A 14,996-nucleotide genomic window follows, 5' to 3' on the forward strand; every position below is an offset into this window, starting at 1 on the left:
CCCCTTCCTAGTTTTCCCATCTGTGAAATGGGAATACTGCTTCTGTACTTCACAGGGGCATTGTGAACTTTAGCCAGCTCATGTTTGGAGAGCTGCTGAGTAGTACTAGTTGGACCGTTTAGGGCAAGGTGAATCTCAAAAGGCTAGTCTGGATTTCATGTTTGCTTTGGATGTTTATCAGAACTTTTTGCGCAGTTGGGCTGGGAATCTCGTGAAGATAGGCTCTCTTGTGAGATACCCCAGCATCTTCTGCTTCCGACTGGCTTGTAAATAACACAAGCACTGTGCCTCTTGCGATATTTGTGTGCTTCCTGCCCCAACCAAGTCCCAGAAGTGCAAAAGCAGGTCAAAATGAAAAATGAACCACCAAAAAACGCCTGTAACTAAACCCGAGTAACTGGATAACTCTTCTTCAGTAACCTTTGTCCTCCATTCCCACTGCACTGTTGCTGTCATTCGTTACTTGTGAGGTGACGTTTTCAAAAGTGCCTAGGTAACTCAGGATACTAAAAACCATTTTCAAAAGTGACTTAGGCTATGTCTACACTTACGGCGGCATGTAGAATACACACACGGCACGCCCCCCAGCATGAGTTTAAGTAGCTGAGACAAGGCTTATGCGGGTAGACTAAAGACGTGGCAGAACCTTCTACAGGGCTGTCTATCCACCCAAGCTGCAGGGAAAGGCTCTGGCAGTGAGGAGGCAGCTCCCTGCTGCTGGAACCTTTCCTTGCTACATCGCCCATGCCAGAGACTTTTCACTGCAGCGTGTTCTACACGAACCCTACACACAGTCACCACCGGTACAGACGATGCATTAGGCACTTAATAGTCTAAACCTTATTGAAATTCTGTGGGACTTGAGGGTCCTACATGGGGAAATTGAGGTCCTAAGTAACTCATGTACTTTTGAAAATTTTATCGTTTGTCTAATTTTTAGGTTGTAAGACTTTCAGGGCAGGCATTATTTGCTTTACACGTGTATAAAGGGCCTCCCATGATAAAATTAACAGGATTCATAATTAATTTTCAGTGGTTTTTGGGCCTCAGGAGAATGGGGTGAGTTTTTTGGCAGTCACTCAGGTGGGGAGTTCTGTTCTTATCCAAGTTAGTTTACCAAATCCTAAGAGAAACTCTAAGTTAAGAGTGGAGCTGTGAAAACCTTGAAACGGATGAAAGCATCTGCAATGCATTTTAGAGATTTTTCTCCTATGTGTCTAGCTTTGTAAATGAATCAAGAACATTAAGGGCCTGCAAAAATAATTGAGATCTTGACCGCATTTTAACCCCGGTCTGAAAAGCTGGAGAGAGGGTGGAGCAGACACCAACTGTTCTGCTCTAATATGGTGTACGTGCTAGCGAATAGCTAGAGGTTAACGGAGATGCTTGTTTGCTTTGCAGCTATGATGGGGTGCCATTCCTTATGCACGATAAGACGCTCAGGAGGACAACTAACGTGGAGGAAGTGTTTCCAGAGCTGGCCAACAAGCATTCTTACATGTTCAACTGGACTGACCTGGAGAGTCTTAATGCTGGAGAATGGTTCCTAAGAGTGCGTGCGATCATGTACTGAAGATAGGGTCCCTACCATCTGGGGGGGGGAGGGGGAAGAGGGGAGAGCTGTGTACCCTGTATCTAAAGTCAGGACATTGGTTGAAAGTTCACACCACAGACCCTGTCAGGTGGATGAGAGTGCTGCCGTCCCCTCAGTAAAAGGGTTTAATGAAGGGTGAATAGACCAAGCCAGGCTTCCCCTATGCTGCTCTGTGAACCCCATTCAACTCTGCCCTCTCTCACCGAATGGCACCAAGTAACTTAGCTGTGCCATTCTGATAGTTTAGCGCAGCACCGTAGCCAGTTCCAGCCTGCCAAATGAAGGAATCTTCCAGAAGCCCCCGCCGCGGTTCTAAAATGGAATGCCCAAACGTTGGTCTGTGTTTGCATGTCCTGAACCTCTGACTTGTGTGCACAAACATCGAATTTTGCATTTGCATCTGCTGGGAGCTGGTGGCCGGTTGATAGGGCAATGGACTAAGAGTAAAGAGACCTGGCTTCTAAAGCTGCTCAGCTGCTCGAAAACATGGGCAAGCCACTTGCACTGTTTCTCAGGTCCCCATTTTAGAGATGAAGAAAATAGGACATGAAAGTATTAAGCATTATTCCTTATTGTTACTGCCGTGAGTTCTCCCAGCAGACCCTCCAGAGTTACTCCACATAAGTCAAAAGCTTCCTCCATCCTCATGTTAGGCAGAGGCAAAGAAGAGATGTGTTTATATTGAATCAGCTCCTTACAGAGAATATTGCACTTGTCCTTGCTTGCTAAAATACTCCTGATTGTGGGGCTCTTCTACAGCCTCTCAAAGATGAGAACTTATGGTTGTATCCTGCTTTCTCTCTGCACATCAGTGGGATGTTGCAAAAACCCTGTAGTGTTCTAATGTTTTTAAAAGCCTTAATGCAATTTGCGAGTCCAACAGCAATATGCCTCCTCTTTATTTCGCTTTTAATAACCCTTACCATGCCTCCTGTGTGCGGATTAACATGTAAATCATATGGTGGGGTGAATGGATTCTGAGCAGAAAAGGTCTCAGTTTTTTATCAAATACCATTTCTTCCCTTATAAAGCTCAGGGCTGACGGCAGATTCACTCTCGGCTGAGTGCAATAGAGATGACATGGAGGTTGAAGGGCAGGTGACACTCAGATTTAATGAATATATCCCAGCTCCTCTGCACTGCCAGATAAGGAACCTCTCCAGACTGCACAGTGTATTGGGGACTGGCAGATCTGGATCTGTTTGAAGTGACTTGTTGATAGTGGCATCTAGCATTTCCTCTGCCACAACATCCATCCGGCAGTGTCACTATAGTGCTGCAACCGATTATGGACTCCCTTTGTAATTCTGCCTGTCCGGTTCCTTGGCCGGCAGAGTACATTCTCTTTGAATGTCGTTGAGTTCCCATTCTTGGGTGTCAAAGAAAACAGCCAAATAACTTCCTGCTGCATGGGAAGAATGTCTAAAGCAGTGGTCCCCAAACTGTGGGGCTGCCCCCCGGGGGAGGCAGGGGGAGGAACATTCAGGGGGCGTGCAGCAGGGCCCGAGCCAACCCCAGCCCCGCTTGGCCCTCTGTTCAGTCCCCCAGCCACAGTTCCCCTCAGCCCCTTGCTCCTGCCCCAGCCGCAGCTCCTCCCCCATCCCCAGTTCTGCTCTTAGCTCCGCCTTCAACCCAACCGCCTCTGCTGTGCCAACTGTGCAGTAATGGAGGGGGGCAGGCACAGACAGATTCCATTACTGGTAAGAGGGTGAGGGAGTGCGACAGGAAAAGTTTGGGCACCACTGATCTAAAGGGTCAGCACTATTGCTTGTTTTTATCACTGAGGGGCTGCTTTTTTGTAGCGTTTCCCCTGGTTGCCTTCTCGTTACTCTTTGTGGTTGGATAATAATGTTTAGATGGTCTTAAACCAAGGCATAGCACTTTTCATCCAAGGGTCCCAAAGCACTTTAGAAAGGATGGTAAGTAGAGGAACACAATAATTCTACTAGATTGGATCAGACCACTGGTCTGTCTGGCCCCGGATCCTGTATCCAACAGTGACCTGTACCGACGTCTTCAGAGGAAGGGGCAAGAAACCCTTCAGGAGGCTATGATGGGATAACTTGCCCCCAGGGAAAATTTCCTCTTGATCCCCAATAACGAGAGGTTGGTTTATTCCCTGAAGCAGCAGGGTTTAAATCTCTTCTAAAATTCTTTTGGGTTTTCAATCTTTACTATAATGGCCTCTTCAGTCCTAGCAGACAAAAGTAAAACAAGATTGTATGGCTGGAAATAAGATGCAGATTTTTAACTTACCAAGGCTTGTGGTGGATCCTCCATCACTGTGAATTTTTAAATCAATATTGGATATTTTTCTAAAAGCTCTGCTCTATTTCAAATAGGAGTTAATTCTGGGAAATTTTGTGGCCTTGTTATACAGGAGTTCAGACTAGATAATCACAGTGGTCACTTCAGGCCACCAAATCTATAAATCTGTTATAACTCTGGATATTCTTTGTATTCATATAAGTATCCAGTCCTTTATAGAAGCATAGTAAACTCTTGACCTCAGTCATATCTTGTGGCAGTGAGTTCCACAGGCTAATTAATATTTCCTTCACCCGTTTTGAATTTTCCACTTTTCTGTTTCCACCTTTCTGTTTCTATATTATGAAATGGGCTGAATTTAGATGTTCCCAGACTCTTCAAATGTATTTTCATGCCCTTGATAGTGCTCCTTACCCATTTCCAACCCCCTTTTATTTATGCTATAGCCTTTGAGATGGGGTGACCAGAACTGCACACAGTACTCCTGGTAAGGGCATGCATCATATCCTCCAATGGGAAAACTGAGGGACAGGGAGGACTTGCCCAAAGTCGTTCAGCAAGTCAGTGTCAGACTGAAAATAGAAGCCATCTCTCCTGGCACCTAGTTCAGTGCCTTGTTTGCTGGGGCCACACTGCCTCCTGGTTTGAAAGACTTTGCTTGACTGTTACTTATTGGGACTGAGACCTATCAGTAGAGCTGGGTGGGAAACGGTTCCCACTCTGTGAAAATTTCTGAGATTTCAAATATGGTTCCCGTTCCAGGATGTAACTGAGGCCTCATGAAATTTTTCGTGAAAAACAAGAGTGTGAGGGGAGGACAGAGAGAGATCACAGAATACCCAGCAGCCCAGGGACCAGGGCGCTCACCTGGGATGTGTGAGGCTGAGATTCGAGTCTGTCTGCCTGATTCACAGCAAGGACTTGGATCTGGGGCTCTCACCTTCCCAAGGAACGCCCCCAACCACCGGGCTACTGGGCATTCTGAGGTCTGGGTTGCCTCTCTCCCTGACCAGCAATTTCATCCTGGACCTGAGAAACCTTTCCTCACTAAAGTTGAATTGAAACTGACCCTTTCCCAGGAAAGTCATCTGTTTTGATGAATCAGTATTTTCTGGCAAAAAAACGTTGTGTTGGAAAACACTTGGCCAACTTTCCCTAGCAGCTTGGCTAGTCACAAGGCAGATTTCAGGGGCAGCTGCCAGAGGTAACTTTATTGCCACCACGACGTGGGCAGAAAATGGGTTCTGTCTGCCCTCTGTCACAGCAGGGACCCCAGTTGCATGGCAATAACTCTGACCCTTGTTTGTTTTCAGAGTGACCCCTTCTGGACGGCTGGCTCCCTCTCGGGTTCAGATTACCTGGAAGCTGCAAACCAGTCGGTCTGTAAGCTGGCTGATATGTTGCGGATCGCCAAGGACAACATGTCAGTGATTTTGAACTTTCAGGACCTGCCACGAGATCATCCATACTACAGCACTTACATCAACATTACCCTGCAGACCATACTGGAGTCAGGGATCCAGCAGCAGGCTGTAAGTCCTGCAGCGCTTTGGAGACGGAGGCTCGTGGGCTGGCTCTTTCAAGCTCAGAGGAAGAGCAGTTGCTTTAGTAACTGGAGAAATCAGGGTTCCAGGCAGAAAACTGATTTCTGGCCAGTTTTCCTTCTCATGCCGTAGAGGCTTTTGACCTCCTCTGTGCTTAGCCGTGGTGAAACCACGCTGCCCACTTCCTGATGATATTGTCCACCCACTAACCCACAGTGGTCTAGGGTGTTCCGATCCCAGAAAGCCTTGCTCTTCATTCTCTTGCACTGCTCTCTTGCAATGTGGGTGCTGTTTGGGGGGGGGGCGCCAGGATTTGGGCTGCCCCAGAGCACACAATCTGCCGGGGCTCACACAGGGAAATCAGGATGCAGGCAGTACGGTATCAGGAGGCCTCGTCACAGCTTGACCCCAATGTTCTGTGAGGCTGAATGGTGCTAGTTCCTGCCACCGGGGGGTTTGGATGCAGAGGCAATCGCAGACCTCTTCACGTGAGTGGATGCGCTAACGCACTTCCCTTTGTGCCCGGCAGCAGGAGCAAGTGAGACTCGTCTAGCACAAGACAGCTCCTTCCTGTGTGTCCAGCTAATCCTCAGAGCCAGGTTTCAGTAGAAAAGCGAAGGGAAGCCTCCCTCTACAGCAAGCCCCCATCAGTTCCTGCCTCTTCCCACCTTTCAAGGAATTGTTGCCCCTTTGGCCAGATAATTCCCAAAATCCGGCACCTTGCAGGGTGGTGGTTTCGGTTTGGATGAGAAATTCATGATGCAGAGTCCGGGTATCTTAGTGTGATCTGTTTATTTACAGAACATACTTGTGGTCCTGTTTCCCTGAACAGAAATAGGAACAAACATGAACGCAGGCATCCACACCTGGTCTGTCCCAAGAAGCGGCTGTTCGTCTGCCTCGGCTTCTCCCCAGGGCTCCGGAGGGTCCTGCTTGCTCGTTCACTCGCTCCAGCTGCTTAACCTGCAGCCTTGTCCCAGCCCCTAGGAAACCCTGTTAGCTGCATGAGCCCCCAGCACCCACTCTCTCTTGCTGATGTGCTAAGCAGCTGCACATCTTGTGACTGTGAAATATTTCAGACTTTCCAATTAGGTGAATAATACATATGTATGCAGAGAAAAATGGAAATGTTTAGCAATCACACTTATGAAATGATTAGCCTGGGGGAAGGATCCATTTTTAGCTTGCATCTGTCTTTCTAATGACTACCGCTGCCACCCGAGTTTCAATTAACCGTGAGGCCACACCACCAGATATTTTTTTTGAGAGCCTGTTTGAATCTCTGTCAGCTTTCCTGGAGCTCATTTCACCACAAGGGGAATCGTGTTCCCCTCTTTGCAATTGTGTGGGCGAGCTAATGCAAAGAGCTGAGCAGAATAATTATTAAAATACAAGCCCTTGGCAGTGAGAACAAAATCCATTTTGATGCACTCTGCCTAGTTGTGTGAACTGAACTCCTTTGCTCCAGAATCCCAGCCTAGCTGGCTGAAAATGTGCATCCCCTGCTTTAAGCTGTTCTGGTGCATTATTAGGTGAGCACTGATTAGTTATTCTTCATAGATTAGTAGGATTTAAGGCCAGAAGGGACCGCTTTGATCATCTGGTCTGACCTGCATAACGCCAAAGATTTTCACCCAGTAATTCCTGCGTCGAGCCCAGACCTTGTGACTGAGGTAGACCCTATTATTGTTAATTGATTAAGCTAATGTGTGTACAGCGCTTTGAAATCGGAGCAGGAAGTGCTAAAAATTGCAAGGTTTGAACGGATTTAGTGCTGATGGAAGTGAAGACTGGATAATGCTAGTTTGAGCCGGGCATAATTTGGGCAGTTGGTGGAAAACTTTTCCTACCCAGCTCTGCCAGAGCCTGCTTGGTATCCTTTCCATGGGTCCTTCTGCTGAACTGGATGTTTTGATGGGCGCAAAGTGTATCTTAGCATGAGACCTTCCAATTCCTTATCCCTTGTCCTCTGGGTTAGAATTTAAACCCGTGTCTCTCGAGATGAAAGTCTGGTGCCAAGACCGCACAGTGTCAGCTAGTCAGCCCCGCATTCAAAATGCAGTCAAGTAAAGACGTGTGAGGCTTTAAGCCCCTTTAAGCTGATTATAGCATTAGTGCAAAGTCTCTAGCTTGGCTGTCCTTCCCGCTTCTCTATACTCCAAACTGCTCAGAGCCCGGATTCCTAACGCTTTCCCAGCTGCAAACAGGTTTCTGTCTTTGAGAATCATCTCTTTAATCAGAATGGCTCAATTTATTGACTGTCTCTCTGTATCTCCAGGTGATGTGGCTGCCCAACACGGAGCGGCAGCTGGTGAGGCAAATTGCGCCAGGTTTCCAGCAGACTTCTGACCTCAAAGCAGACGCGGAGCGCTTGAGAGACAAAGGCATCAAACAGCTGAACCTGCGGTACACTAAGGTCACCAGTGAGGACATCAGGTGCGGGCCTCAGCATTCATTGGTGTGAATTTGCACTTGCTCTGTGCGTGTGCTGTGTGCATTTTGCAAAACCAGAGTATATAGCCGCTCCCTCGCCCCTTCCCATTGAGGCCTGCTGTGCCCTCAAGCTGTGGTCAAGCCAGGAACCGGGACCCAGCACTAAACCCACAGGATCTGGTGGTCCCTTCTGGCCTTGGAATCTGCGGGTCGTTGGCCTACCGGTTTCCAGGCAGCTGCTGTCCTTCCACAACAAAGAACTGCTCCCACTTAACAGGGCACATCGCTGGCTGTCCAGCGGGTCTGGGGGGGGAGAGTCTATAGTGGCAACATCACTTCAACCAAGGACAGACTCCATTTTCCCCTTGAATGGGCCCATCGTATCTGCTGGGCCATGGGAGACAGCAGGAAACTCCCCCTCAGCTACGGGTGCTGGGAGTGGAAGACCAAGTGAGGTAAAGGGACTGCAGAATGGTGTGACGTCCTTCTCGTCTGCTCTGTCTGTTCCTATTGAGTGAGAAACCTGCACTCAGCTGGGTTCACCTGTCCTATTGGCAGGCAGGACTGAACGACGCACAGGCCTCCTTTTCTCAGCCTCCTGGCATCACATGGCAATGCGCACGCAGCGGTGCCCTGTTGCCACTTGATGATGGGAGGGCCTTAGTGTCTCCTACCAGAGCCCCCTGGAATTTGTCAGCCCTGTTTTCACAGCTACCTCAGGCAAAGGAGAGCAAGACATAGGCCAGGCTGAAAGTACAAGAAAAGCAGTTAATGGGATTGTGATTTCTTGTGAATAATTTCCTGAGTAACCCATGAATCAACGGGGGTCACCGAGCAAACTGAGGCTGAGCTACCATCAAGGGAAAGAGGCAAAAGGAGGCTCCGTTCTGAGCGAGATGCTGAGAACTTCCCGCAGGCATTGTATGCAGTGATACCCAGGTGCAGGGCAGACTCTCAAGCCATAAACCTGTCACAGTTCTCTTCCGATGGTCCATAGCGCTGGTTCGTGCTGCGGTTGTGTCCGAGTGGGGCAGAGAGGGGCACTGGCAAGCAGGGCCTTAGCTGAAACAGGCAGTGTGGCCTAGTGGCTAGAGACTGGGTCTCAGGAGACATGGGCTCTGTTCCCCTGTGTGCCACTGGTCTGCTCTCTGTCTTTGGGCAAGTCATGTCGCCGGTCTGTGCCTCAGTTTCCCCATCTGTAAAACGGAGCTAGTGATCCTGACCGCCTTTGTAAAGTGCCTTGAGATCTATGATGAAAAGTGCTGTAAAAGAGTTAGTTAGTATTAGTGTATATAGAAGCCTCTCTCTCCCCACCACCCCACCACAAAAACACAGTTATCGTCTTGAATACTTTTGTCAGTCACGAGACAATGGACTCCACCCTTGCAGTGCTGAAGGGCTGAAGACTCAGACGAAGCTCCTCCTCAGTCTCTCTCCCTTTACTCCAACATGCTCCTCCACCCCCTGACCCTGGCCATTGGTAATCTAGCCAACCCACTGCAGGAAACCTTCCTCAGTCCCCAGACCAAGTGTCCCCAGCAGAGCCACCTAGGGATTGACCTTTCTGGGCAGTTTTCAGGTATTATCTTCTGGGAACCGGCCACTTTAGAAGGGTTACAGGGTTAATCTCCTGAGGGAGCAGTGAGGCAGCTGAGCCAGGCCTTTAAAGGCTTCTCAACAGAATCCCTCTCTCCTGCTGTGTATTAGGGAATAAAATGTATTACGTTATTGCTTCTGCGTTAAAGCTTTGCCACCAGCACCTAGTGGTCGTGAAAGAGGTTTCTTTATAAAAGTTTTATGACCTGCTAATTATCAGCATGGTAAAGGGGAAACAGCCTGGGATGCCTCATGTTAAAATGTTCTCCTCTAGGACAGGCATCCCTTGCTGGTGTGGAGACCTTGATCTCACAGCACTGTGACATTTTGATGGTGTTGCCGGTAGGGGTGCTGGAACAATTTGTATAGAGGGGGGGGCTATGATGGAAACCATGTATTTGGTGTTTGTTTTTACTACTCCAAGCCAGGGGGGTGCAGCAGCACCGCTGGTTGCATGGCTATCAAAGATCTTTCCGGATACCTTTTTAGTTATTTTACAATGAGATCCCAAGACATGGGACAGTCCGATTCAAACTGGGACATTGCGTGAAAATCTAGACTGAGGGCAGCCCTGGATCTGACTCCTTGGACAGTAAAGGGGGTTGTGTAGTTTAAATACCTGTGCCACACTAGTACGTTTGCCAAAGATCCTGTGGGAGAAGAGATTTATATTATGGTCCATTTCCAAGCGAGGGTCATGGAAGCGGGAGGAGAGAGGGGCTAATCTTAATAGCTTTTTACATGGAGTCTAGTGTGTGACGACATTAAGGGAGCCTTTTAGAAATCAAAATATTAATCATCTGGTTCTCATTCCAATATAGTCTTCAGAGGAAGTTTAGGCATCTCGTACAAAGCACGTCCAGCCAGTTTTTCAACCCGATCAGCAACTGCCCTTTGCGTCTCATTCATCTGCTCCAGAGCTGCTGCTGCTGTGAACCTCTGATTTAGGCCAAGGTCCTGAGTTCTTTCAGACATTACTTTGTGCCGATAAATTTGAACGCAAGTCTTTTAATGACCCTATTTAAATCAGCCTCGTCTCATCTTTAATTAGCCAATGCCGTGTTTCTTCTCGGCAGTATGTGGCGTTTGAATTTCATAGGGTGTGAATCAAAATGACCTCAGCAGCTAAAGTTAAACAGATAAGGGATGTTTTGCCCCTAGGCGGCCTTGTTAATTTTTAGGATTTACTGCTTGCCAAGCTTGACTTGGTCCTTAAGAAAACCTATGGAAATCAAATGGTTTGGGAGAGGAGATAATATTTTAGAGCTAGAAAGGAAAGTAGGTCCTGTTGTGTGGATAAGGACTGATGACTGAAGTGCTGTGTATCACATTGTAACCGATGCTGTTTTTTGAAAAACAGAGTTCACAACACACGGATGTGAAATGACTAAGGGCCAAATTGTGCTACTGCAGTGCAGGCTGCCACTGAGAACCAGTGCGGAGCTGCGCTGCGTCAGGGGGAGCTGTCCAGACGTGTAGATCGATCCAGGCCCTGCCTCGAAGACCAGCACTGTGCCAAAGGGATGGGGAAGGAATGAAGGCAAAATATGCCCTGTATCTTTCACTGAAGGAGAGGCAGAGAGGTCCAGTGATAGGGTGTTTAGAGACCTGGGTTCTATTCCCAGCTCTGCCACTGACTTGCTGTGTGACCTTGGGCAAGTCACTTCCCCTCTCTGTGCCTCTGTTTCCCCTCCCACCCTTTGTCTTGTCCATTTACATTAAGTTCCTCCAGCGTACATACAGCGCCTAGCACAGTTGGACTCTCTTGACGCTGCTGTAGTAGAAATAAATACACCCTTTTCAATCCACATCAATTTTGGCCCAAATGCACCAGTCCCCTTTTTTAATTGTCAGATTCCTTCTACTAAAGAATTGACCCTGTAATGGCAACCGCTGTGTTAAACTCAAACTGAATCCTCTTTTTCTGCTACACACACCATGTTTGCACAGAGCAGCTAGTAATATGAATGTGGTTAATAAAAGCTCGCTGCCGCTGCTGAAAACAAAACCAGGCCACGTTACATACATTACGGAGCTAGAGAAACCAGCTCTGCCCAAGTGCTACAAGGAGCAATCTTATGATTGCAAAGTAGCCCCTGGTGGTCTGGGTAGAACAAAGCCTTGCCCACCCTTTCTCCTTTCCATTCATTGTCCGGCTCTTGGAGAGTTATGGCGAAGGGACGCCCACCCGGCAATTGTGTGGTGATTTGTTCTAATTATCCCGGCTCCGTTCTGTGTGCTCAGCAGCCTCAAGAACCAAACCTGCCATGTTGGCAAACTGAAGGGGTCAACCATAGGGTTCAAAGGGACATTGCCACAGTCCAACAACAGATTCATTAACTGGGGAGCTACCAACCACACGGACTGAATAAACCCTGATGAAATGCCATCTTTTACCCCAAAATAAATGTCCTAACTACTGTATATGCAGTGCTTACTCAGCACAACCAGCATTGCTTTCAAGAGTGTATAGCTTCACCCAGCATTCAGTATAATCAGATCGTATTAACAGCCTGGTGCTACCTCCATAATTACGTATAGCGTTGACCATCTTCAAAGTACTTGGCAAGTGTTAATGAATCATCACAGTCAGATAGGGAAACTGCAGCAGAGTGACTTACCCAGGGCCACAGACAGGATCAATATCTGCATTGCAACTCGAGAGTTCTTGTCTCCCAGTCTTGTGTTCTGGCCTCTGGAGCAAAACCCTTGAAAAATGAATTCAAGCATTCAGAAGCCTTGAGACCTCTTTTGTTAGCCAACAAGAGCCCCATAAATCTACGTCTGGACCCGGGCAGAAGAGTAAGAGTATGACTGACTCTTACATCGGTCTCCAGTTTAATTCAGTGACTTGCCCTTTCAGTATTATAGGCATCTGCGATGGCTGTTAATTTTACATCACCCTAATTAGGAACTCTTTTTAAAAATGTGTCCGGCATACCACCATGTGGGGTGAGAGAATTATGTATATCTAAGCCAGAATCTGCTCTGGTGAGTGAATAAAGCTTTTAAGATCAAAATAGTGGTTTAATAGGTTTTAAGGCCAGACGAGATCTTGCATTTCCAAATGACCTACTTCACCAAATTTCCAATCTGGCCAATATTAAAAAGCATGCTGTTTTGTCAGATGACTCGAATCTCCCTTTGTATTTATTTCACGCGAATCACCCATGCATAGGACATAGTATTTTGTGTCTTCTGTATGCTGTACTTACAGAGATACTAACCTTCCGCTCCATTATCTTTCTCGGCAGGGAATACAACGCCGCGAACCTGAGCGTTAATCTCTACGTTGTGAATGAACCATGGCTGTTCTCTATCCTCTGGTGTGCTGGCGTTCAGTCTGTCACGTCTGATAGCTCACAAATCCTTAGCAAGGTGCCTTTTCCCGTTTGGCTAATGGTAAGCAAGACCACATGTGAAATATCCATACGGTACATAAGATTCGCCTCCACGGTGATCCCTTTAAAAAACAGGGACAGCTTTCTGGGTGTGTTCGAGGCAGCTCTGGCCTGTAGAAGCCATACATTAGAGGGGTATTTTGAGCAGCATGCTACCAAAATTTTAATGAGAGACTCCTTCAAAAATGTTCCGTCCCAGATCTACAAGATTCCCTGGGTTGGATACTTTTCCCTCTTCCCTCAGCAAAACTCTGTCTTCATAGTCTTCTCCTATTCAAATCAGTCAGTTCTTCCACTCCATGCCCCCCTGGCTTAGTACCCTTCAACACACCATGCTCCCTCTCACCAATACCACATTGAGGTACCCCTAGGTGGCACCCCTATCTGGCAGCTGTTCCTAGCAGCAGCAGTGGTGGTGATGGTGGCAGGGGTGGGTTTTCCCTAAGTCTGTCTATGGGATGTTACGTGGAAAGTGGATCCCCTTTTCAGATGAGCTGGGTGGTCAGTTGGGGAATGGGTTCCCTTTGGTTCCTGAGGTGGGCAGGTCTCCTCAGCTGGTGGTAGGAGTGACAGAGCTGGTGGATGGGGAGCAGAGCTCTGGTCCCTCACGTAGTTCCAGCTTTCCAGCCGTGGGTGGGCAGGCACCAGTCGGGAGAGATGGGTGGCAGTGGCTCCAGGACTCCCTGCAACACCAGCTTGGCCCTGTCTCCTTATGGACAGCTAGAGCAAGGGCGGTAGGGGTTGTGGAGACTATGTTGTGCAATCCCTGCCCCCCATGTGTTCCTAGAGCAACTGGTGGGGGCGTGCTGGGAAGGGGACCGTCCATTGTAGCAGCTGTCACAGTTCCAGCAATAGCGAGCACGCTCAGAAAGGGCTGAAACTTTCAACAAGCTGAGTCAGCTTCAGCATTTCAAGGCAGATTGCGAATCTCATTTTTGCTGCCTCCTCACCAATATAATCGACTCCTGCCTGTGATTATCCCTCCACTGCTTGGGGGGGATTAGATAATGAAGACTGGCCCTGTCGGCCACTGAGCAGACAATGGACCATCAAAAATTTTCATTTCCATTTATTTGGATCTTTGAAGCTTGAGAAAGCTAACATGAAACTGAAATGATGTGAGGTTGCCGTGTCTAGGGATTCTCAAAGCAAGTCAAGACAGTTAAATATTCAGAGGGGTGGGGGTTTCTTTAAAAAATGAAGTCTCATGCACCATTTCAGGGATGGAGATTATCTAGTACTGACCCAAAAGCCCTTTCTGATCCTGCTCCATGAATCCATGACACTGCAATGTCTTGGACACTATCTGCAGCTCGATCTTGGAGCTCTTCTTGGACTAACTAGTCCTGGAACGAACGAGGTGAGGGCAATTACTGGTTTAGTCTTAAGAGGCACACAGGATCTGGTCCAAGAGGTGAATGTAGCTGAACTCTGTAATAATGACCATAATATAATTAAATATAACATGGGGATAGGGATCCCAAAGAAACTCTCCACACTAGTATATAGCTTCAAAAAGGGAAACTATGCAAATTGAGGAGGCTAGTTAAATAGACATTAAAAAGAACAGCAACAGGAGTAAAATGCCTGCAAGCTGCAGGGCAACTTTTTAAAAACACTGTAATAGGGGTATACATAGCTTGAGCCTCTAAATAAAAAAACAAACAAAAAAACAGTATGAGGACCAAAAAAATGTCACCCTGGCTACACAACAGAGTAAAAGAAGCAGTTGGAGATCAGACATAGTTTAAAAATTTGAAGTCAAATCCTACTAAGGAAAATACTCTGGCAAGTGTGAAAGTATAATTAGGCAGGATGAAAAAGAATTTGAAGAGCAATTAAGGAAAAAAGACACAAAAACTAACAGCCAATTTTTTGTAAAGTACTTCAGAAAGCAGGAAGCCTGTCAAACAGTCAGTGGGGCCACTGGACGATCGGGGTACTAAAGGAGCACTCAAAGAAGACAAGGCCGTTTCAGAGAAGCTAAATGAATTATTTGCATCAGTCTTCACTGCAGAGGATGCCAGGGGGATTCCCACATCTGAGTCATTCTTTAGGTGACAAATCTGAAGAACTGACCCAGATTGACGTGTCAATAGAGGAAGCTTTTCAACAAATTGGAAACAGTAATAAGTCACCAGGGCCAGATGGTATTCCCCC

General features: G+C 47.4%; 1 protein-coding gene across 3 annotated transcripts in view; it reads left to right on the forward strand.

Moving 5' to 3' along the window:
- Window positions 1-14,996, forward strand: part of GDPD5 (glycerophosphodiester phosphodiesterase domain containing 5) — a 308,105-nt gene that overhangs the window by 269,748 nt on the left and 23,361 nt on the right. For all 3 annotated transcript variants that reach the window (XM_024205078.1, XM_024205070.1, XM_024205087.1), the window contains 4 exons: window positions 1,402-1,552; window positions 5,176-5,394; window positions 7,685-7,842; window positions 12,690-12,837. In XM_024205078.1, coding sequence (XP_024060846.1) covers window positions 1,402-1,552; window positions 5,176-5,394; window positions 7,685-7,842; window positions 12,690-12,837 — 676 coding nt within the window. The remainder of the gene's footprint in view (window positions 1-1,401; window positions 1,553-5,175; window positions 5,395-7,684; window positions 7,843-12,689; window positions 12,838-14,996) is intronic.

The sequence above is a fragment of the Terrapene carolina genome, unplaced genomic scaffold (genome assembly GCF_002925995.2).
Source record: "Terrapene carolina triunguis isolate 2854851 unplaced genomic scaffold, T_m_triunguis-2.0 Scaffold97, whole genome shotgun sequence".
Taxonomy (NCBI): domain Eukaryota; kingdom Metazoa; phylum Chordata; order Testudines; family Emydidae; genus Terrapene; species Terrapene triunguis.